Source organism: Geotrypetes seraphini, chromosome 12 (assembly GCF_902459505.1).
Source record: "Geotrypetes seraphini chromosome 12, aGeoSer1.1, whole genome shotgun sequence".
Lineage (NCBI taxonomy): Eukaryota > Metazoa > Chordata > Amphibia > Gymnophiona > Dermophiidae > Geotrypetes > Geotrypetes seraphini.
The window spans coordinates 56,355,173-56,378,774 of record NC_047095.1 but is presented as its reverse complement, the minus strand read 5'-3'; the positions used below and the strand labels follow the sequence as shown (position 1 = coordinate 56,378,774).

The 23,602-nt window shown below is 43.0% G+C and overlaps 1 protein-coding gene across 2 annotated transcripts in view; it reads right to left on the bottom strand.

Moving 5' to 3' along the window:
- Positions 1-4,791: 4,791 nt before the first annotated feature.
- Positions 4,792-23,602, bottom strand: part of SSBP3 (single stranded DNA binding protein 3) — a 300,528-nt gene continuing 281,717 nt past the window's right edge. For both annotated transcript variants that reach the window (XM_033916155.1, XM_033916156.1), the window contains exons 12-18: positions 21,376-21,411; positions 20,757-20,811; positions 18,691-18,761; positions 16,149-16,227; positions 13,187-13,215; positions 11,277-11,378; positions 4,792-6,618 (exon numbers count right to left, since the gene is read on the bottom strand). In XM_033916155.1, the coding sequence (XP_033772046.1) occupies positions 6,589-6,618; positions 11,277-11,378; positions 13,187-13,215; positions 16,149-16,227; positions 18,691-18,761; positions 20,757-20,811; positions 21,376-21,411 (402 nt within the window). In that variant the 3' untranslated portion in view covers positions 4,792-6,588. The remainder of the gene's footprint in view (positions 6,619-11,276; positions 11,379-13,186; positions 13,216-16,148; positions 16,228-18,690; positions 18,762-20,756; positions 20,812-21,375; positions 21,412-23,602) is intronic.

Below are 23,602 nucleotides of genomic sequence, written 5' to 3'. Positions count from 1 at the left end.
TTCCTGCTAGGTAGATTGCTTTCATGAAACTGTTGCGAGGGATAGCTCAGGACCAAATCTGAATTGCTTCTTGGCAAAGAGAATGAGATCCTGTGCCTTCTCGCTTGTTCACATAGTACATAGCTACCTGGTTGTTCATTCAAATAAGTACTACTTAAGAAGGTGATCCTGGAATGTGCGGAGAGCATTTCAGATAACTTGAAGCTTGAGGAGATTGATGGGAGTTTTCTCATGAGGACTCCAGCTGCCTTGAGCATAGACACCGTCAAGGTGGGCTCCCTGTCCTAGCATTGGAGCATCCACCATTAATAGTTTTTCATGTGGTGGAGTATGGAAGAAGAAGCCTCTGGAGAGATTGGCTGGTAACATTCACCACTGGAGAGAATGATGAAGGTCTGAGGTTACTTGTATGTGTTGGGACAGCATTCTGGTGGACTGAGACAATTGCGTTGAGAGAATCCACTGAGGCTGAGATGTAGACGGACAGAGTTACATGTATTGTAGCTGCTATACGGCCTAGCATGTGCATCATTTGATGTGCAGCGATGCACTGAAGACTGGAAATGTTTTTGACAGATGTGCATCAGAGTGTGTAGCCTATGAATTGGTAGAAAGGTACAAGCCTGAGCCATGTCTAGAAGTACTCCAATGAATTATAGAGTTTGAGTGGGTTGTAAGATTTCTCATAACTAACTGCAAAACAGAGAAGTTTGAGAAAATGTACAGTTGAATCCATGGCTAGACAAGCTGTTTGATGTGTCAGGGCCTTGATAACCAGCTATCCAGATAAAGGAACACATGAAAGCCACAGGCTTGGAGTGTTTCAGCCAGTATTACTAAACATTTTGTGAACACTCTGGGTGCTGATGCTAGACCAAATGGAAGCATCTTGTAATGGAAGTGGAATGTTCCCACTTGTAAAAGAAGATATTTTCTGTGGGCTGGGAGGATAGGAATGTGTGTAGGTTTCTTTGAAGTCCAGAGAGCAAAGCAGTCATCTTTTTCCAATAGTGGTAACAGGGCTCCCAGAGAGACCATTCAAAATTTCTCCTTCACCAAGTATTTGTTGAGAGTTCAGTCTAAAATTGGACCAATAGCCCGTCTTTTTCAGTATGAGGAAATACTTTGTGAGTAGAGCCCTTGGCCCCTCTCCTGCAGGGGTATGTGTACTATAGCACTGATCTGGATGAGGACTGACAGCTCCTGGTGAAGGCGGGTGTTTTGATGGGAGTTGAAACAGGATGGTCTCTTTTGTAAATGAAGGGCATATCCCTGTCTCAATAGCTGAAGGACCCAGTGGTCTGACATTATGGACCAGCAATGGTAATAGTAGGAGATCCAACCTCCTATGGGTAAAGTGTGAGAAAGAGGTTGTGAAATACTGGTTAGGCCTTGTAAGATGGAGTCAAAGAGACTTGCAGTTTGTGCTGCAATTGTGATTGAGTCTTCTGAGTACTCTTGTCCTGGATGTCTTTGGACATGGCAGGCTGATTATATCTATGTTTGGGATAATAGGAGGAGTGTCTGGAAGTGTTGGAATATTTCCTGGACAGCTGAGGTTGGCATGACTTAGGAGATGATAAAGTAGTCATACAATCTTCATGCTTTTTAATTTTCTGAGTTGCTTCCTGCTATTTATACAATGTCCGAAAAGATCATCTCACATACAGGGAATAGTTGAGAGACGGTCCTGTACGTTGGCATCTAGGTTAGAAATTCAAAGCCAGACCTGCCTATGCATGTCAAGTGTCAAAGATGGACTGTACCATATATTTCTTGGTCTGTAAAAGGATATTGGCGAGATGCTGGCAAGAGTTTATATGATTTGAAGGTATATAATATTCATAAAAGAACATATTTTGTATAAGAGACTTCAGGTGTGTGGTGCAGTGGTTAAGAGTCATAGCCTCAGCACCCTGAGGTTGTGGGTTCAAATCCCACTCTGCTCCTTGTGACCCTGGGCAAGTAACTTAATCCCCCATTGCCCCAGGTACATTAGCTAGAGTATGAGCCTACCAGGACAGATAGGGACTATGCCTGAGTACCTGAATGTAAGTGGTATATAAATACTAAAATAAAATAAAATAAAATTCTAGTTGTAGTTGAGGATTCTATTAGTCAACATACTGCTCTGGAATATCCTACGGCTAAATTTATCTAGAGTCCTGCCTTCTCTTCTCGGAGAAGTGCTGGCATAAATTCTAGAACTGTTTGCCTTTTTAAGTGCTAACTCCACTACTAATTATTGGTGCTGCAGCTGTGGTCAGTCAAAGCCAGGACAAGACTGAATCCTGTATAAGATGTCTAACTTACATGGGCAAAAAACAAAAAAAACCTAAGATTGCCAATAACTTTTAGAAAAATCAACAACAATTTGGCAATCAATATGGAGAGTGTGAAAAAACTCTCACCATATACAACCCGCTACAAAGAGGTTTATACCATGCAATATGGGAATGCAAATCAAACTTAGAAATTTATAGGGAACACACTTCAGTACTGGGGAACTAAAGATTCTATAAGATCCCCCGGGCTGATGACTCATATGGGAACAAGCCCTATAATGTAAAATGAGTCCGCCTCCTTACATCATAATGTCTGCCTTTTTAATGAAAGTTATAAGTGAAAAATCACCATCCCAAAACTAGTAAAACCATATATACATGGTATCCCCTCTTTGAAGGAGGGAGTAAAGTCCTTTGGGAGCTCACCTTCAATGCTTTTGAAATAGGTTTTTACCATCGTTTTGAATCGGCCATGATTTTTGTGGACATCAATTTAAGGGGGTTCGGCTCCTGAGGAAGACAGCGAAACAGAGCTCGGTCGGGCAAGAACGGCCTTTCCTTGCAATGCAGATAAGCTGATATTCAAAGAGGGGATACCATGTATATATAGTTTTACTAATTTTGGGATGGTGATTTTTCACTTATAACTTTCATTAAAAAGACACAGACATGATACGGGGCAGACTCATTTTACATTATAGGGCTTGTTCCCATACAAGTTGTCAGCCTGGGGGGGTCTTATAGAATCTTTAGTTCCTCAGTGCTGAGGTCTGTTCCCTATAAATTTCTAAGTTTGATTTGCATTCCCATATTGCATGGTATAAACCTCTTTGTAGTGGGTTGTATATGGTGAGAGATTTTTCACGCTCTCCATATTGATTGCTAAATTGTTGTTAACTTACATGGGCCACTGGGACTGAGAGTGGTGCTGCTCAGATTTTGTACAAAGCTTTCATTAAGTTGTGTACAGGTAGTTTTACACAATCTTTAAGCCACTCTTTGTAGTCTAGAGCCTCCATTAGTTTTGCCCAGGGCTCTGTTTCTGACTCCATACTGATAGGCAAAGCCTCTTAATAAATCTTGTAAAAGATAGACTTTCAGAAGACCTTCTACAAGGAGGTGGAGGACATGGATCAGATGATATATCATAAAACTACTCTACAGAAAGTTCTGGATAGTCTGAAGAAGAACGAGGAGCCAAGTCAGAATCATATCCCTCGATGTCAGGTCTTTGAGATGAAGAAGGTCAAGGGAGATGTCAAGAAGAGCATTGAGTTGTATCCCAAGATGAACACTGAGGCGTGCATTGATGGGATTGGCCAGAGGAACACAAGAAAGTTGGGACAAAGAACTATGCTCCCTGGAAGAGACAGGTCTCTTTGAATAGGAGCATCAATGGTGTGGTGTCCAAGAATGGTCCCTCAAAGACTCTGGGCAGGGCTTGGACTGGACTGAGGCTGGGTAAATGAGAGCAGGCATTTGCACAGTGTGCAACTGCAGCGTCTCAGCAAGCTCCTTCTGCAGCAGCTCTTGAAGCTGACTTTGCAGAACAGCATTGGTAGATGTTACATGCAGTACAGGGGGCACAGGTATTTGCAGGGTCGAGGCATTGGTACACCTCGATGTCAAGGCACACCTCAGAGGAGACACCAATTGAAGTGATGGCGAACTAATTTCGGTGTGACTATGTTTTGAGTTGTTCAATAGGGGTCGATGCCTGGGATGAAGTCGAGGCATGCCTAGAGAGAGACAGGCGTTAGTTTTTTTTTTTAACATTCCCTGAGGAAGGCAGCACCGATAAATCAGAAGTGGCATGGACTGTTGATGTTGCCAGTATCGGTGTCAATGCTGGAAGTGCAGGACTTTGAACTTAAGAAAAATAATAAAACAGAAAAGAAGAAAACTGGAAGGCAAAAAAAATGTGAAAAAGTTTTACACGCTTGGAGAAAAGCCAAAGAACAGCTTCTCAGCTCCACAGAAAACTGATGGTCCCGCGAACCAGTGTTGGGCGGGAAGGCACCAGGACATGTGCAACATGGGCAGTCTTCAAAAGACTTAAAGTGACAGTATTCTTTTTGACTGTCCGTACTGGGCTCCGTGGATGGCATCACCCACATATGAAAATATGCTGCCTGCTTGACTTCTGATAAACTGTAACACAGAAGGGGTTTACTTTTCTTGTAGGCCTTCAGACTTATACAAAATCTTGTTCAAAAAGAATCCTGATCCTTTACGACAACATGCAGAGAGAGAGTCTCTATAACTGATGGCTCAGCAGAACATCTTGGCATATAAAACCACATGCAGCAAATCTTGAAAACCACTGCCAGACAAGTGAAGGTAAGGCAATGGGCAAGCTGCAGAGCCTGAAGGAAGAGAAGACCTATACTTGCACCCTCAGATTTCTAGGCCAGCCACCCCCCTCCCCACACTCAATTATGGCACCATGCTTATCTGACCAGATCCCATCCCTGCCCATCAGGAATTAACAAGGAAAACAGCAACAAAATATTCAGGTTTATATTTATTACAGTATGAAGGGGGAGGCAGAGTAAGAACAATTCATACCAAACCATCCCCCACACAGACAATAACTTAGCTACCCATCTTAAAAATACATAACCAGCCTCTTGTTTCTCATGTTAATGGTCTGCCCTGGAAACCAGGCCTGTATTAACAATACAACAAATCTTGGTTTGCTTCCTGCCTTTTTAAAATTTTTTGAGGTTACCTTTTATACACTGAAATGAATGCAATTCTGAGATGGACATTTTTCCCCCTGCTCTCCCCTAATTCTTTTCCCTCCCCCCCTCCCCCCATGTAACTCCCTACAGATAAAGCACAAGTAAAAATATCTAAGAAAAGATGGCAAATGATAATTTAAAAAAGTTCCTATCACACCCTTTCAGAGGGAAAAATGATCAGCCTCTCATGTATTTGCAATCAGTATTTAAAAATCAAAACCCAAAACAAACAAAAAAATAAATCCTATGTTCCCAAAAACATTTCATGAAGGGGTGCAGAAAACAACATCCCTTTGATAAAACATTATCAACAAATATCGAACACAAACTACAACACAGAATTGCTCGTTTGTTTTCTTCTTAGAGTCAAGACTACAAGGTAAGAAAACACAGAAACGGTTACAATGTTCTCAAGAATCCGCACAAACATTTGTCCAGGCAGATACTATGGTACATAGCATGATACACGTGAATTAGAGATGGCAATTTAACAAAAAAGTGAAAGACCAGCTACAAGGCGTGTGTAGTCCTGTCTGTAAATCCCCACTCTTCTGTACGCCTCCTATGGCTTCCTCTTCATGGGGATATCATTTCTTAGCCAACCTATAGGTTAGCAAGTACATGGTCTCTTAAAAATAAGATCATGTATGTATCCAGTTCCAAAACATGCTACCTTCGATGCGATCACATGTTCAGTTAAAAAATAAAATCTGGATTGTGAGATCACAGCAACAGAAGTCCCAGATCATTAGCCCAACCACCCTATTCTTCCTTTTTTTTTTTAGGGGGCTGGGGTGGACCACCAGTTTTGGAGTGTGTCACTGGACAGTGCTATCACCACTGTATACTCTAGGATGGGAGAAGCCCAGTCTGTGCATATCAGAGTCACAGCTAAGCAGCTTAGGATTAACTCTCCACCATGTGACCTTATGAGGGGGGTGGGTGGGAGGGGTGACAAGGAAAGCTGCAGACCACTGTACAAACAGGTGCCTTGTAGCTGGAGGACATGTTCCATTTGGGGAAGGAAGGAAGAAAAAACTAAAAGCATTTAAAAATAAAAACCACCACATGTAAACGGTCCAGTTTATTTAAAATTAAAAAAAAAAAGAAAGAAAAAAAAAAGGCTACAATGGAGACATGAGATTTCAAATGCAGACTAGGTTCCTTGCTTAGCACAGCACAAATGCACAGCTTTAAAAGGGATACAGCAGAAAGGTGGAGTTGGGTGCTAGAGGCTTCCATGTCTTTCCATATAGGGGGAAAAAAAAAAAGGAAAGTGGAAAAAAAAAGTGTCATGTCGACATTTATAATCCTTCCAGAAGAAGGACTTGTCAGGGACTTGAAATTGTTTGTTTTTGTTTATTAAATCCTTTCATTGTTGTCCTTCATGTTTTATGAAATAAAAAGTTCAGCCTTTCTATTGCATGAAACAAAACCCAGGGGCGCTGCCCCCCCCATCTTCCTTGCCAGTATACTCAGTTTCTCCTTGCATAAAGTCTTTAGTCTTGCAGGCAGCGGCAGGCTGTGGGTAGTCCTGGAGAGGAGGAGAGTGCAGAGGATCAGACGCTCATGGTCATGCTGGGGGAGTACTGTAAGAGATTCAGAGAAGAGGTGATCAGGAGGAGAAGGCAAAAATCAGGACATCAAAAGGAGTTCCAAAACCTGCCATGTGCAAAAAGCTGTCTTCTAAATAAATGCAAGTCCAACATAAGAACATTTCTTTCACTGAATATCATACACCTTATGAATAAATACCCTTATAGATAACCATAGGATGTATAAAATTTGCACAAAAAGGCAGTCTGTTTCTGGTATGATTTTAAATTGTTTTGGAACTTGCCTCTTCAATTGCTTCTCTGTCTTTTTAAAATCTTGCTCCTTACACTTGCAATTCTGGTCCTGTCTGGGATGATACCAAGATTTACACCACTGAGGTGTAGTACCCAGCCAAACCCCCCAAAGACAGCTGAGGTCAGAAGGAACAAACAAAAACCATGAACACGTAGGTACACACAGCTACTTTTGGATGTACTTGGGAATATAAAATCCTAATTTCAGTGACTCCAGTAATTAACTTTAGGATGTTTGGTTTTTTTTTTTTCTTTTTCGTAACTATACCTGAAAGGGCTTAGCAAACTTATTCAAAAGAGATTAAGGGAGGAGGGGTGTCCAATATTTAAAAACGAGCATTTAACAAAATATAAATGTATCATATGGATCAGAGCACTGTGACAAAATCTTTTTGTTCTTTCCAACCCAAAGAAAGTCAGAATTATATAAAAAGGGTTGAGAGGTTCATAGACAAAATTGCGCGAAACAACGGCGCACCGACAACTGAGCGCAAGGTTGACGGCGCGCCGAAGAAAAGCACTATTTTAAAGGGTTCCGACGGGGGGTGTTGGTGGGGTACCCCCCTATTTTACTTAACAGACATCGCGCTGGCATTGTGGGGGGTTTGGGGGGTTGTAACCACCCTCATTATACTTGAAACCGAACATTTTGCCTGTTTTTTAGGGAAAAAGTTCAGTTTTAAGTATAATGTGGGGGGTTACAACCCCCCAAACCCCCCACAACGCCAGTGCAATGTCTGTTAAGTAAAGTGTGGGGGGGGTTCCCCCCCCACCCCGTCGGAGCCCTTTAAAATAGTGCTTTTCTTTGGCGCACCGTCAACCTTGCGCTCAGTTGTCGGCGCACCGTTGTCTCCCGCAATTTAGTCCCATCACCGGGTTGAGAATATCTACCGATCTGTGGGCTATGGGTGATGTCAGACTTTTAAAAATACACAGACTGACCCCAGATTCAAAATAAAAATTTACAACATAAATTTATCATTTCATACGTACATTTTTTTCCAGGTGCTAGAAGGCCTTCTGTATCGAGAATAAGAGAAGGGTGAGGCAGTTGTAGTAGTTTTTGGGGAGTGGCAGCAGTTTCTGTATGCGGAAATGGATAGGGAGCCAATGACTTGAGGAGAGGGTTAATGTAGGCATAGCGACATTGGTGGAATAAGAGGCATGCAGCAGAGTTCTGAACAGACTGAAGGGGAGAGAGATGGGTTAGCAGAAGGCCAGTGAGAAGCGGGTTGCAGTAGCCTAGGCAAGAAGTGATGACGGTATGGATGAGTTGTCTTAACAGTGCGCTCAGAAAGGAAGGGTCAGATTTTAATGATATTGTAGAGAAAGAAATGACAGGTTTTGGCAGTCTGTTGGATATATGAAGAGAAAGAGAGAGAAATCAAAGATTACCCCAAGATTGCAAGCCCATGAAAAAGATGAGGGTGATTTTCAAAGAAACAGAGAATGGGGGGAAGAGGATAGACAGGTTTAGGATGAAAAATAAGGAGCTCAGTCTTGACCATGTTTAATTTTAGATGACGAAGAAACATCCACGTAGCAATGTCAGACAAGCAATCCTGGAAATTGAATATCTGTTGAGATTTCAGGTGTAGAGAGAGATCTGCGAGTCATAGGCATAGAGGTGATACTGGAAGCCATGGGAGGAGATTAGAACACCATGGGAAGACATGTAGATGGAAAAAAGAAGTGGTCCCAGGACAGAGGATCTACCACAGCAGATGCTAAAGGTATGATAGGAAAGAAGAATAGCCTTACTGGGTCTGACCAATGGTCCATCTAGCCAGTATCCCGTGTTTGCAGAGGCCAATCCAAGTCACAAGTGCCTGGCAAATACCCAAATAGTATCAGCATTCCATGATACTGCCCCATGTTTGGCTCAACAGCAGACAATGGACTTTTCCTCCAGGAATTTGTCCAAACCTTTTTTAAAACCAGCTACCTTAACTGCTCTCACCACATCCTCTGGCAACGCGTTAAAGAGCTTAACTATTCTGAGTGAAAAAATATTTCCTTCTATTGGTTTTAAAAGTATTACTCTAATTTCATCGAGTGTCCCCTAGTCTTTATAAATCTTGATGGGGTGTACCCATTCTACACTACTTAGGATTTTGTAGACTTCAATCGTATCTCCCCTTAGCCGTCTCTTTTCCAAGCTGAAGAGCCCTAACCTTTTAATCTTTCCTCATACGAGAGGAGTTCCATCCCCTTCTTGGTCACTCTTAACTAGTGCTGCTACATCTTTGAGATAAGGAGACCAGAACTGAATGCAATACTCAAGGTGAGGTCGCCCCATTGAACGATACATAGGCATTATAACATTCTTAGTCTTATTAACCATCCCTTTTCTAATAATTCCTAGCATCCTGTTTGCCTTCTTGGCTGCTGCCGCACTCTGGACAGAAGGCTTCAGCATATTGTCTATGATGACACCCAGATCCTTTTCTTGAGCGCTGACCTCCAAGGTAGTCCCTAGCATCCGATTTGGATTATTCTTCCTAATGTGCATCACTTTTTACTTGTCCACATTGAATTTCATCTGCCATTTGGATGCCCAGTCTTCCCATTTCCTAAGGTCTTCCTGCAGATTTTTCATAGTCTGCATGCGTTTTAACAAATATGAACAGTTTAGTGTCATCTGCAAATTTAATCACCTCGCTCGTAGTTCAAATTTCTAGATCATTTATAAATAAGTTAAATAGCACCGGTCCCAGCACAGATCCCTGCGGCACACCGCTATTTACCCTCCTCCACTGAGAAAAATAGCCATTCAATCCTACCCTCTGTTTTCTGTCCGATAACCAGTTTTTAATCCACAATTGAAGATTGCCTCCTATCCCATGACTTTAATTTTATCAGACGCCTCTCATGAGGAGCTCTGTCAAAAGCCTTCTGGAAATCTATATCAACTGGCTTGCCTTTATCCACATGTTTATTCACAGCTTCAAAGAAATCAAGCAAAAATCAGCGTAACATTGACCACCCTCCAGGTACTACTGACGATTTTAACGACAGGTTACAGATCATTAACAACACATCAGAAATCTCATGTTTGAGTTCTTTCAGTACCCTGGGATGTATATCATCTGGTCCAGGTTATTTATCACTTTTTAACTTGTCAGTTTGGCTTAGTACATCTTCCAGGTTCACCGAGATTTCTTTCAATTCCTCCGCCTCATCACCCTTGAAAATAATTTCCGGTTCAAGTAGATTTCTTACATCTTCTGTAAAGACCGAAGCAAATAATTCATTCAGTCTCTCTGCTATGGCGTTATCTTCCCTGAGCGCACCATGAGATAACTTTCAACTCCTAACTCCTTTCACCTTGGGTTCTTTGGAAGTAGTAGTGGTAATGGGCTCTTTGTTGAAACTTCAAATAAATATATTTTTATAGTCTATTAGTCCTAATTTTGTACATAAATATCCTATTTTTCTGTAACTAATTAAATTTTTCTTACATTTACTATATATAGTAAGAGTCTGAGTTGGACAGTAGAAAAACAGAAGACTCAAGAGTCAAAGGTTTGGTGTCCAAACTCCATAGTCCTGGAGGCAACAGTCCAAAAATAAAATGGAATGGGTGCCTTGGAAAACGTAAAGAGGCACACTGACTTTAAACACAGACAAAATTACATCAGGGGTTCCAAAGATAAGTTTCCCCCCATCTCCCAGAAATGCCCAATGCATTTCTATGGAAGAAGGTTCCAACTTCCATGGCACAAAAATTAAAATAGACTGAAGTGGCCCCACTAGTCCAGAAACTGCTGCCAATCCCCAAAAACTATTACAACTGTCCTACTACCAAGCACGCTGCCCCACCCCCTAAATTACCTCCCCACAAACATTCTACAAACTGCCCCACCCCCAAATATTACTTCTCCTAACTGCTCCACCCCCCAAAAATACTCCTGTGCAACTGCGCTACCACCCCAACTACCTCCAACGTTAAAAACTACCCTCCTGGAACTTGCCCCAAACCCCATAAACTGCTGCCTACAACTTTACCAATATCATGCAAACTGCTCCACCACCATACAAACCACCCCACGTCCATAAAATTTATCCTCCAACTGCTCCATCTTATAAACCCTTCCCTCCTTGCCTTACACATGCAAACTGCTCCACCTCCCAAAAATACTTTCATTACACTACCCCTTTCTCAAAATTGCTTCTGCCCCAGTCCATCACTTATCTAGACCCTTCAAAAATCTCTCCTACAAACTTCCTCTGCAACTGAAGTGAATTTCATTCCCACCCCAGTCCTCATGAGACTCCACAAGGTTGTGTGCACCATCAGGTTTTTCATCAACTCTTTCATAAGGAGTCTTCTGCTAATGAATAAATGACCCCTTCCAATTTTTTTTTTTTTTCCTTTCTGGCAAGAAGAGACTTACATTGTCATTCTGGAATGAATGGAGAAAGCTGCCTGCCAGCTCACCGTCGTCCCGTGGAGTGCCTGGCGGATTGCTAATACCACTTATGTTGCTTGGGGAATTCTGTGAATGAAAAGTGCTGGTGTTAGTGGAAGCATGCATGTCTATACATTCATGTCTCATACTTGTGCATGCCTGTTGAATTTTAGCTCTAAGGCAGGTGCTCTGCATTAATGTGCATCTCTATGTCCTGGCTGCAAGTGTCTTCTTTTCCAGCCATCCCGAAGCCATGCCTGGGTAAAGCACATAATCGGGGTAAACATCTGAATGGAGAATAATCATCACTGAGCACCCAGATATTGTTTTTGAACCATAAGGGCCTGGAAGATGGGTCCATCTTGTGCGGAGCTAATCCAAGGCAGGGGCACATAGGACAAAAGGCACAAAGAAAAAGCAAAGGATTCTATGGGCAGCTTTAAAGGTGTTCCCAAACTTTTCAAGAGAAGGATTAGATTACTTATTTAATTTATATCCTGTCCTCCCCAAAGAGCTCAGAATGGATTAATTTACATTCACAGTGTTACAATATAGGGTTTACATACTGTGTGTTGCAATACATCTTCATATATGATTACTTACTGATGCTGGTGCAGAGTTGACCAGGCAAAAAGGGCGGTTTTTACAGCTTTTCTAAAGTTAAGAAGTTCTTTAAGGGCTCTGATATGAGACGGTTGGCTGTTCTCGGTTTGGTAAGAAATGGGAATAGGATCGTCTCCAGGCTGCCTGGAGTTGGCAGGAGTGTCCTGATGGTGTATGTAAAGCATATTTCATCTTGGGAGCATAGCATTCTCTTTGGTATGTAGAGAGGAAGTTTGTCTGAGAAGTATTTGGGTAGCATGTTGTAGAGGGATTTATATGCCAACGTTAGGCCTCTGAAAATGCAGCGTTTGGTTACGGGCAGCCAGTGGGCTGGAGGAGTTTTGGAGAGGAGGGGCAGAAGCAGGAATTTGTCACCAGCCATCCTAACATGGCTTTCTTCGGCTGATGGAGCTTGGGATCTCCACCAGCTTGTCTTCACCACTGTGCATTAAAAAAAGAAACCTTACTCTGTAGCTGGATTCTACCATAGGCAAAAATATGGCAAGCTGGAAAAATTTGCACCATAGGCCATAGTTTGGGACCTGTGCTGGCAACTATGATTTTCCAGGCCAAAATAGAGGAAAACACACCATTGATGAGCAAGCAGGTGGTCCTCCCTCTTGTTGAGTTATATTATGAATAATCATATATCAGATAACATCTGATTAATAATAATAATAACTTTATTTTTCTATACTGCCATAGTGAGACGACTTCTAGGCGGTTCACATCGAAAGAAGGCTGGACATTCAGCGAATTACAAATGTATGAGGGGGAATGTTACAGAAGAAAAGGGTAGTAGGGGAGGGATGTAAGGGGGGGGTGAAGTTCTTCTTTACCCAACGTGTGGTGGACACCTGGAATGCACTTCCAGAGGGCGTAATAGGGCAGAGTATGGTACTGGGGTTCAAGAAAGGATTGGACAATTTCCTGCTGGAAAAGGGGATAGAGGGGTATAGATAGAGGATTACTGCACAGGTCCTGGACCTGTTGGGCCGCCGCGTGAGCGGACTGCTGGGCACGATGGACCTCAGGTCTGACCCAGCAGAGGCATTGCTTATGTTCTTATGAAGTGAGAGGGGTAGTAATTGCCTGAAGATTGCTTAGGGTTTTTAGGGAGAAAAAGTACAGAGAGGTATTTTGTTTTGACTGCACAGCCCAAATGTTGCTTTATTGTGCAGCAAGGCCCTGATTCTGCAAAGTGTGTCAGAACCTCACTGTTAATGCCCAACACCCAGCATGCATCTACTCTTATGCACATGCAACCACCCAGACAGGGCACACCTACTTACTTTAGATAGTCCATCCAGATCTCCTGACCCTGGAAGAGAAATCAGAGTCAACGTCAAAGTCAATCCTGCAATAGCCTTTTAATTTCCTCTAATGTGCCACAGACTTCTGTTGCCACCATTTTCTATTACCATGGACTTATGTGCAACATGCCGGATGCCTCTCGCTGGATAAGGGCACTGTCACATAAGTGCGAGGCAGGTGGCACTGCACATCAATCAAGCACGGTACTTGGAAACCACCGATTTGGCTGGAAACAAAAACATAGATTGACCCAAGATCTCTGATGGGCTGATACTCAAGAGCTCTGGTGCTTTAGAGAACATTGCCTGGGAATAACACAGAAACTGTGCAGAGAAATGGCTTCCAAATGCTCAACGCTAATTGCATGCAAGTAATATGTGGGCTGTGAAACAAAGTAAGGGGGATGAACATGCTTTTGCAGTAAGCACGGTTCTTGTGCGCCTGCAGCAGGCAAACCCTGAAGTGAAGCATGCATTGGTGCTTTTCCTCTGCACCTTTAAATGGTGACGGAACTAAAGCGCGCCAGACAATCGCATGCGGACAAAGGAGCTCAGACAAATGTGCGAAGGACGTCAGCGCACCGGATTAAAAGTTAACCATAGGGAGAGTGTGGGAGGAACCCCCCCACTAAGAAGTGTTGGTGCTGCCGTAGTGGGGGTGGGGAACCCCTATAATATTACCTCTAAATCAGAACCCCATATGGACAACAAACCTCCCCTCTGTAACACTAACAGGCTTTAATTTCACACACACACAAGCCAATCACACAACAGGTAGTAACAGGGAAAAAGAAAGGAAAGAAAGGTGGAGAAAAAGCCTCAGTTCAGCTTCATCTGGCAAAAAACTCCACCTTTCAAGGCTAACCCTGTACTCCAAAATATAGAACCAGTAGAAAAAGCTCTATGGTAGCCTGCAGGGAGATGTTACAAAACACACCGGGACACACAGCCCTCAATTGTGAAAAAATGGGTAAATCAGCACTGTAGCAAAGTAGTCCAGGATTCAGCGTGGAACACAGCAAAAAAAGAGAACAACTTAGCTGCTTCGGCATCCAGGATCTCTCAGTCCTTCACCTCCTGGGCCCTGCAGCCACTGAACCCGACGGGGAACCCTCCGTTTCGCTCTGGTTGCTGCGTCAGGGGTTTCAACTTCACTGCTTCTCATACGCTCTATCCAGATCCACCAAGCTCTTCGTCGGGTTCAGTGGCTGCAGGGCCCAGGAGGCGAAGACTGAGAGATCCTGGATGCCGAAGCAGCTAAGTTGTTCTCTTTTTTTGCTAGGGGCTTCCTTCTGCTTCCAAATTCAATCAAAACTGGCCAGTTTTAAGGAGAATATCGTGTGAAATCCTCTCTTCAAACACCCTAAAGCTAGCTTCCAGTTGGTGTTAGATTTTCAGCAGTAAACAAAGTTTTGGTTTTTTGTGCTGTTCTCTGAGCATTGAGGTGGGAATGACCTCATTAACATCTGTTTGACTATATTTAAATACTATTTGCACTAATCTTCGGCATATATACAGTTTCCTGCACTAGAGCCCTCTGAACATTTTGCACAGATTAACACTGGTGCTAGCACTGGTGTTAGGTTCTGAGCATTGGTCCATGAGGCCTTTACATGTCTCAGTTCCCTGCAGAATGAGTCAGGAGGGCATTTATTGCAGAATCTTTAATACCGTGCCATTCAACGCATCATCATGGCAGTTTACATTCTACCAAAATGAGACAAGACAGAGTTCCAGAGTAGAGGGACACAAAGATGCACACAGGAACAGGCCCCTGGGCAGTACTGCACACTCAAGTCCAGTGTCCATTCTTCTAGCTGCAAAGGCAATGCTTCCAGCCTCAAACAAGGGGACGTCTGTCATCACTCAGTAGTGACACCTACTGGCCGGGTTCAGGGTGTGCGTGTAATAAGGTGTTTTTTTTTGTTTTTTTTTAAACTACAGTTTGTGACCCCTGCCCAAGGACTGGGCTAGATTTGGGTAGGGGGCTATAGGTAGCTGCAAATAAAGAATCATGCACCATCATTCCACTCAGGGCCCATTCTGATTGACATGGAACCTCAAAGATGCGGCAAAATAAAAATCTGCTGTCTAGAACTGAACTATAGGAGTAGTTCCACGGCTGAAACTTTCAGTGTTTGCATATTTAACTTCATACCTCTTCTCTCACCTTCATTAACCAGTCTAACTTTTAACAGTCAGTGTCACAAATCAGAGCAGGGGGCCTCCCGAGTCCTAACGAGATCTATAAATTACTTTCAGGAGGCTAATGACTCACTGCTCGAACTTAAAATATCTAGAATCCCCTTTTTAATGTACACTTTGTTGACGATTATATTACGTCCTCTCCTCAGCCAGTTTAGTAAAAAAGGAGGTAACAGTACAGGATCGAATTTTATTAAAACCTTCCAATCTGTGAAATTCAGAGGAACATATTGATAGCAACACATTATTTGTGCTTTCAAATATTTAGCCCGCATATCTTTTCATACACATTATATCAAAAACACCTGCTAAGCTACAGAGGAGTCATAATATTAATGTCTCTACCAACCCTCCCTCCAGGGCTTAATGGATAAAGTACTAAGTTTCAAATTGATCATCTGCGTCCTGATTCCTCAAAGTCTTTTCCCCTCCAGCACAGAAGAAAGCTTTTCATGAATGAATGAATGAATCGGGCCCTTGGTGACCGTTTTCAATAACCATCTAGAGCAGCAGAAACCTTCTGAAACCTGGCAGTCATTTGGTCACCTACTGAGGAGAAAATAGCCCAAGTCTCCAGTTCATTGTCACTGGCAGCCTCTGGACTTCTCCCATGCTGTTTCTAAATCCCGATGATCACATGGCCTCCTGCTACTGAAAGCCGACAGCTTACTAGGTTTGACAGATACCGATTGCTGCCCATGCACGGTTGGCAAGCTATAGACCTCATTTGGCTTACCTAGGGATCCATTTATGTGATGGGGCTCCATTCCACCCATACTTCCCATAGGACCATCCGAGCCAGGTCCCATTGGGAACTGCAGAGAAAAGCATAAAGAGAATGTCACCCCCAGCTGGACAACAACATATGTCCTACGATGAGCAGACAGCTCTACCATGCCCAGTACTCTGTACTTGATCTCTAAAGTGGAAGATCATCCTTCCAGGTCAGCTATATAAATAAATACTGTAATCAATACCTTCCCGCCCATCACTTTACTGCTAATAGATCAGAACAGATGCTAAAACATTTAACTACACTGTTTTAGCCTTAGGATCTGTCAGTCAGGCTGGTAACCACTGAAAAACATGAGGCTTTGGGGTATATGGGGGAACAGATCAGGGCCAGGACTCAGGAGGAAGTGTTTCTTTAATAAAAAAAATAAAAAAAGATGGATGTGGCAAAAACAAGCGCAAGAGATCAAGAAAGCATGGAATAAGCAGAGTAGATGCCAGGGTAGAAAGGACTGTAACAGGAAGTAAAAATGTATAGGGGGCTACATGTTCTCATATTCCATATTTCTATGCTTGCAGTTAAACTAAACTAACTAACTAAACTAAACCTTGGGTTTATATACCGCACCATCTCCACGAATGCGGAGCTCGGCACGGTTTACAGGAAGAAGGATGAGAGAGGAACTACAGTGGAGAGATTAAAGAGTTAGGTGTAAAGGGGAAGGTGAGAGGCCTAAAAGGGGGGAAGTGTTACAGTTTTGAGAATAGCCAGGTTTTTAGGTGTTTGCGGAAGAGTTGGAGGGAGCTTGAGGTTCGGAGTGGGGAAGTGAGGTTATTCCAGATCTCAGTGATTCTAAAGGGGAGGGATGATCCAAGTTTGCCTGCATGGGAAATATCTTTTATGGAAGGGAAGGATAGTTTAAAAATTTGGGAGGATCTGGAAGAAGTAGGGGTTGGGGAGTTCCAGGATAGAGGGATAACGGCAGGAAGGATGCCATGTAGGATCTTGTTAACCAACTTCAAGTCAGGGTACCATATGGTCTCTAATAAATTGCCCGGACTATGATCAGAAACAGGTTTTCTGAAGACTAATGTGGAACTTGGCACATAAAATGTAATATATTGGATTGTCGGTTTAACGTTGCCTTGATAGTGAAATGGGCAGACTGGATGGATCACATCATCATTTACTATGTGGGCTAATTAACGGAGACACCAATTCTCTCCTTCACGGTAACCAGCATTGCTCGTCTCCATTCTCCGCCCCCTCCCACAACGTGCAAGGGCTGATCACTCTTTTTACCTCTCCTCACAATTATGGCATTTGGCTGGTGCAGGACCTTGAGCACTTGGGCATGCTCAAAGCCTTGAGTATCTGTGCATGCTGAAAGCCCCCCCACTAACCCGGTGTCGGAACCATGAGAAAAGGGGGAAGCCACTGCTTGCCCTGAATTGGTAGCATGGAATGTTGCTGCTCTTTGGGGTTCCGGAATCTTGCTATTCTTTAGGATTCTGAATGGAATGTTGCTATTCCTTGGGTTTTGGCCAGGTACTAGGGACCTGGATTGGCCACCATGAGAACGGGCTACTGGGCCTGATGGACCTTTGGTCTGACTCAGTAAGGATATTCTTATGCAAGAGGGATCTGGGAAGAGGGGGAGGGAGAATGTTGCGGGCTACTGTGAATTCTGCAGGGTGGAGCCATTATTACAGGAATCTAAAATTTGGCTTTTAAGATGAAATTATAGGGTTTTTTGAAGCTGAAATAGAGGAGTGGGCTATGAATATAAATACAGTATCTGTTTGTTTGTTGTTGGTTGTTGTTTTTGTTTTTTTTTTGGGGGGGAGGGGGCCATTCCACATCAGCTTAGGCTGCAGGTGACAGCACACGTGAGACAGATGCAGACTGTTCAAACTGCTTGCCCTGCGGCCACTTTTACAATACCAGGTACAGTCAAGCCATTCAAACCAAGAAAACCATATTCTTTAATACCAGTCACGTTACTGGCCTCAACTACCTGAAGTGGAAGATTATTCCAACGGTCGACCACTCTTTCGGTGAAGAAGTACTTCCATGGTGACACTAGGAAGTACTTCTTCACCGAAAGAGTGGTCGACCGTTGGAATAATCTTCCACTTCAGGTAGTTGAGGCCAGTAACGTGACTGATTTTAAGATCAAATGGGATCAACACGTGGGCTCACTTCAAAGAGGAACTTAGAGGGGAGGGTTATTTGAGTGGGCAGACTTGTTGGGCCGTAGGCTCTTTTCTGCCGTCATGTTCTATGTTTCTAAAAGCCCAAACCATCGTCAGGGCCTTTTAGGTACTGGTACCACGTGCGCAGAATTTCTAAATTAAGCTGGTAACTACACACCGCAAGGGCTCAGGCCATTTCTGTAATGCACACAAGTTCACTGTCCTTTGCCTCTAAAATTTTCAATACCATAACAAAATAGCTCAGATCAATTAACTCGCCACTCCCTCAGCACCCGCTGAAGTTAATGGTGATTTGTGACAAGTCTCCACAAACAGAAAAAAAGACTCACATTCGGCCGACTAGCTCCGGATGGCACGGGGTTAATCATTGTGTAAATATTTTCACTTGAATTTGTTGAATCTGTGAAAACAATGAAACACATTTAAGCTGCTGATGGGGAGATGGATATTTGATTAACTTCTTTTCTTAATTATAGCAATCTCGCACCACTTCAACCCTTTCTTTTTCTGTTCTGCCACCACAAAATTTCTCTACCTGCTGCTATTTCAGAGGTAATTCTGCACTTAATGAAGATTCACAAGGACCAGCGCTATAGAAATGATAAATAGTAGTAAGTAGTGTGTTTATAAGCTCAGGAATTCAAATGTGAAAACGAGAGGAGTGTGTGGCCGCAGTGGCTAGAGCTACAGCCTCAGCACTCTGAGGTTGCGGGTTCAAATCTCACGCTGCTCCTTGTGGTCCTGGGCAAGTCACTTAATCACCACTGTCCTAGGTACATTAGATAGATAGGGAAAATGCAAACCCCACTTAGGCTATAAGTGATATATATGCTAAAAATAGATAAATTCAGTCACCCACTGCAGTATGGCTTTATGAGCTGGGCTCAAAGAGGATCAAACCTACGATCTTAAAAAATTCCCCTGTGCAGAAGTGCGCACTGAGATTTATACATCAAAAAGCACAGGGCCGTTCTGCAAGGAGCCTGCAATCCATTCTACAAACTAAAACTTACAAATCTCAAATCTGCTCTCTCTGGAGAGGTATGGGCGCTGCCAGAGGATGCGGTAAGAGCAGATAGCGTAGCTGGTTTTAAGAAAGGTTTGGACAAGTTCCTGGAGGAAAAGGTAAAGTCAGTTATTGAGGAAGACGCGGGGGAAAGCCACTGCTTGCCCTGGATCGGTAGCATGGAATGTTGCTACCCCTTGGGTTTTGGCCAGGTACTAGTGACCTGGATTGGCCACCGTTAGGACGGGCTACTGGGCTTGATGCATCATTGGTCTGACCCAGTACAGCTATTCTTATGTTCTTAGGCCTCCATTCACACAGAACAAAGGTACAGTTTCTACAGCACTGATTCTCACCATACCTAAAAAACTAACCTCATCGAACAGCTGAACGCTGCCACCTAGCTCCCCAAAACCCCTTCCCTCTTCAAATTAAAGGTCCGTGGATTTGATATATTGCCTTTCTGTGGTACAACCAAAGCAGTTTACTTTTATTTATAAGCAGGTTCTTTCCTAATCCTCGGTACGCTCACAATCTGAGCTTTTTTTTTTGTACCTGAGGCAATGAAGGGCTCAGTGACTTGCCCTGGGGTCAAAAGGAACTGCCGTGAGAATTGAACCCAGCTTCCCTGGTTCTCAGCCTCCTGCATTAACCATTATGCTGCTACTCTACTCCCTCTAGTGCCTCTAGACCAGGGATCTCAAAGTCCCTCCTTGAGGGCCGCAATCCAGTCGGGTTTTCAGGATTTCCCCCAATGACTATGCATGAGATCTATGAGCATGCACTGCTTTCAATGCATAGTCATTGGGGGAAATCCTGAAAACCCGATTGGATTGCGGCCCTCAAGGAGGGACTTTGAGTTCCCTGCTATAGACTATTTGTAGTCCTAGAGTTGAAAGCTGCTATAATGAGGCTTCCAAATTGTTCCAGAGGCTCTGGAGCCGCTCAGGTTCTCAAGATATTCATAATGAATTTGCATGAGATTTATCTACATATGCTCAGTCTTCAGCATATCCAAATACACCTCAAGCAATCATTCTGAATTTTCTAGAAATCTAGCCTACAGTGGAATCAGCTGGACAGAGGTCAGGGAACCCTCCCTTTGTACACACTGCTGCTACCATTAAGATAAGCTCACTACCACAGCAAAACAACAGTCCTAGTGAATTTTTCAGTGACAATATGGAGTCTTGTATCCCAGCGTAAACCAAACTGCCAAACAGAATGGGCTGACAATTCAACGCCCATGATCTCTACATGAGGGGGGGGTCTCTGCTTCAGTTTGTTTTAATCAGATGTCAAAGCCATATTTGTCTGAGTTATAAAGGCCTCAGAAACATTTCTCAAACCATGAGAAGTCAGTGACAAACACTGCTGATTCCTCTTTACCTGCAGGACTGGGCATGATTGGTGTTCCTGGAGGACCTCCGCCACCAGGGGGCCCCTGCAGATCAGATTAGAAAAATAAAGAGGGATGTATCAGAACCCACAAGATAACATACCCTACAAAAGGTCAAGATGATCTTGCTGTAGTCAGCAGAATAGCGCTCAGTCAGGCTTTAATCTCTGACTCAAACCTAGGATGCTCCCTTTCAGCTAAAGTGCAAGCTCTCTGCAAAACTTGTGGGAGGACAAAGGCAATCTTTTGTTAGCAAATACTGTAGCAGGGGGGGGGGGAAAAGGATTTTGTGTTTTACTTTTATAATTAAACTGAGAGGTTAACAACAATTTTCAGACTTGTACAGAGTTTGCATGTGGGTCAGACGAAATCCTTTTGGATAATGCTTTTGCATCAGGTTATTATAATTTAATGGAGTGGGGGAGTTGAAAATGATTAAGAACAAATTAGTGAGTGGCAAGAACTGTTCACCACCACCAAACAATTAAAATTAACGGGCTAACCATCCCTCAAATGGCTTTTGGTGCGGTGTAGTATTTTTAAGGGCAATTCTTTGAATTAAAAAGGCATGATATGAGTGTCGTACCAAAACAAAAACAAAAAACTCACCACATATGTGCCGGGTGATGAGGAGGAATATGGAATCTATGAACAGAAACATTACAAGAAAGTTAGAAAACCCCTTTCAACACACCCAACATTAACTATTTGCTACTGGCAATTGACAAAGTCTCTCCGTTGCACCCTTGGAGAGGGGGGAAAAATACCCAAGTACCCTTACAGCAGCCCATCTCATCTGAGCAGCGTGACACGATACCTGAATATTTATCACAATAAGAGGCATGTATTCAAAAATCTGGCTCTAAGTGCCAAGGAACTTCGAGATGGACTAGAGAAGAGGGGGGAAATATTTGTTTCAGTGAGGCCAGGGCCTCCGCTCAGCAGCAGATGCTCCTTTGTTCTCGTCTTGTGCAGATGGCCACATGAAGGTCTGTTTTTCTCAGTCTCTGTGCGCATGCATATAATTAAAAGAGTGCTCTACTGGTGACGCTCTCTCAGTCCGGACAGATGAATACACTCACTTCTCATGCAGTCCCCCAACAAAAACACTACATACCAAGGCCTACTCAACTTATCTGACTGGGAAGGGAAGCAGGACTAAACACACACCCTCTAGTTTAATGAGTATCACCCCAGTGCTGCACATTATGGCTGCTGCTGTAAGGGATTCCAGTGCTTGAGAATACAACAAATAATTAACTTGCCTTATTAACTAATTTTTGTAAATTAGCAAGGCAAGGATGGAAGACTGGAGGGGGCTGGGGTGGGAAGGTTAGGTCTAGACCAGTGCTTTCGAATCTTTTGGGGCCAGTGATCCCATGATTTTGTCCAAATAAAATTGTGTTATTCCCTGGAAATGTAGAATAATGATGTACCTATGGTGAGCCTAAAAAGCAGGTTTTATGATCTCAAGGGTTCTGAACCACAGTGTGGGAAGCTCTGCTTTAGATTCTTCTACATATTTTCAAAGTCTTGTAGGGTATAAAAACAAACTACCACTCACGCAGGAAATTAAATTTTATATTTTTCAAGTGATAGCAAGGAGTTGTAGAAGGATGGCGGATAAAGGCCAAATGGCCCACACAGTCTGCCCATTCCCTGCATCCACTATCTCCTCCTCTCCCTAAGAGATCCCACATGCCTGTCCCATACTTTCTTGAATTCAGACACAGTCTCTGTCTCCACCACGTCTTCCGGGAGACTGTTCCACGCATCTACCACCCTTTCTGTAAAAAAGTATTACTCCTGAGCCTATCACCTCTTAACTTCATCCTATACCTTCTCACTCTGGAGTTTCCTTTCAACAGAAAAGGGCAGGCCTCATACATATTTATGCCATAAAGGTATTTAAACATCTCCATCATATCTCCCCTTTCCCACCTTTCCTCCAAAGTACACATGAGATCTTTAAGTCTGTCCCTGTACACCATGAACCATATTAGTAGCCTTCCTCCGGACAGACTCCATCCTGTTTATATCGTTTTGAAGGTGTACACAATATTTATTTTAAAATTTATACATTGCCTAAACCTAGGCGGTTTCCAAAAAACATACAAAATATAAAAGGCAATATACCTTACAACTTAAATTAAGTTGCCTTAACATCTACATGTCTGTCAAACTGACAAGTCCTTTTACAGAAATGCATCAACAAATAACTGTTTTCAATAGCTTTTTAAAGCTAGCATATTCTGCGCTAAGACGTAATTGACCTGGCAAGGCATTCCATGGTTTCACCCCATAAAATCTCTAGTATCTGCATAATGCGCCTTTGACTCACTATTCACTACCAACCTCATCTCATTTTCCGATCTCAAAGCTCTCCCTAGACAATATATCTTAAACATTTTCTCAAAACATACAGGCACAGCATAATAATTGTTGTTAATACTTTATGCTGCACCCTTTGTAATATAGGAAGCCAATGCAATCGTTTCATAATAGGTGTTATATATATATATATGTGTTATATTCTAAATGAGGTCTACTGGCCATACCTCTCCCTATGCACCTTAGCATCCTTCTAGGTTTCGCCGTCACCTTTTCAACCTGTTTGGTCACCTTAAGATCATCACATAACAATCACACCCAAGTCCCGCTCTTCCGTTGTGCACATAAGTTGTTCACCCCCTAAACTGTACCGTTCCCTCGGGTTTTTGCAGCCCAAAAGCAAGACCAAATTTCTGCATTACACTGGATTGGCTTTCAATATAAATCCTGGATACAATTGAGAGTTGCACTGTGTACTTTTTTTTTGGTCAATAAAAATATTTCG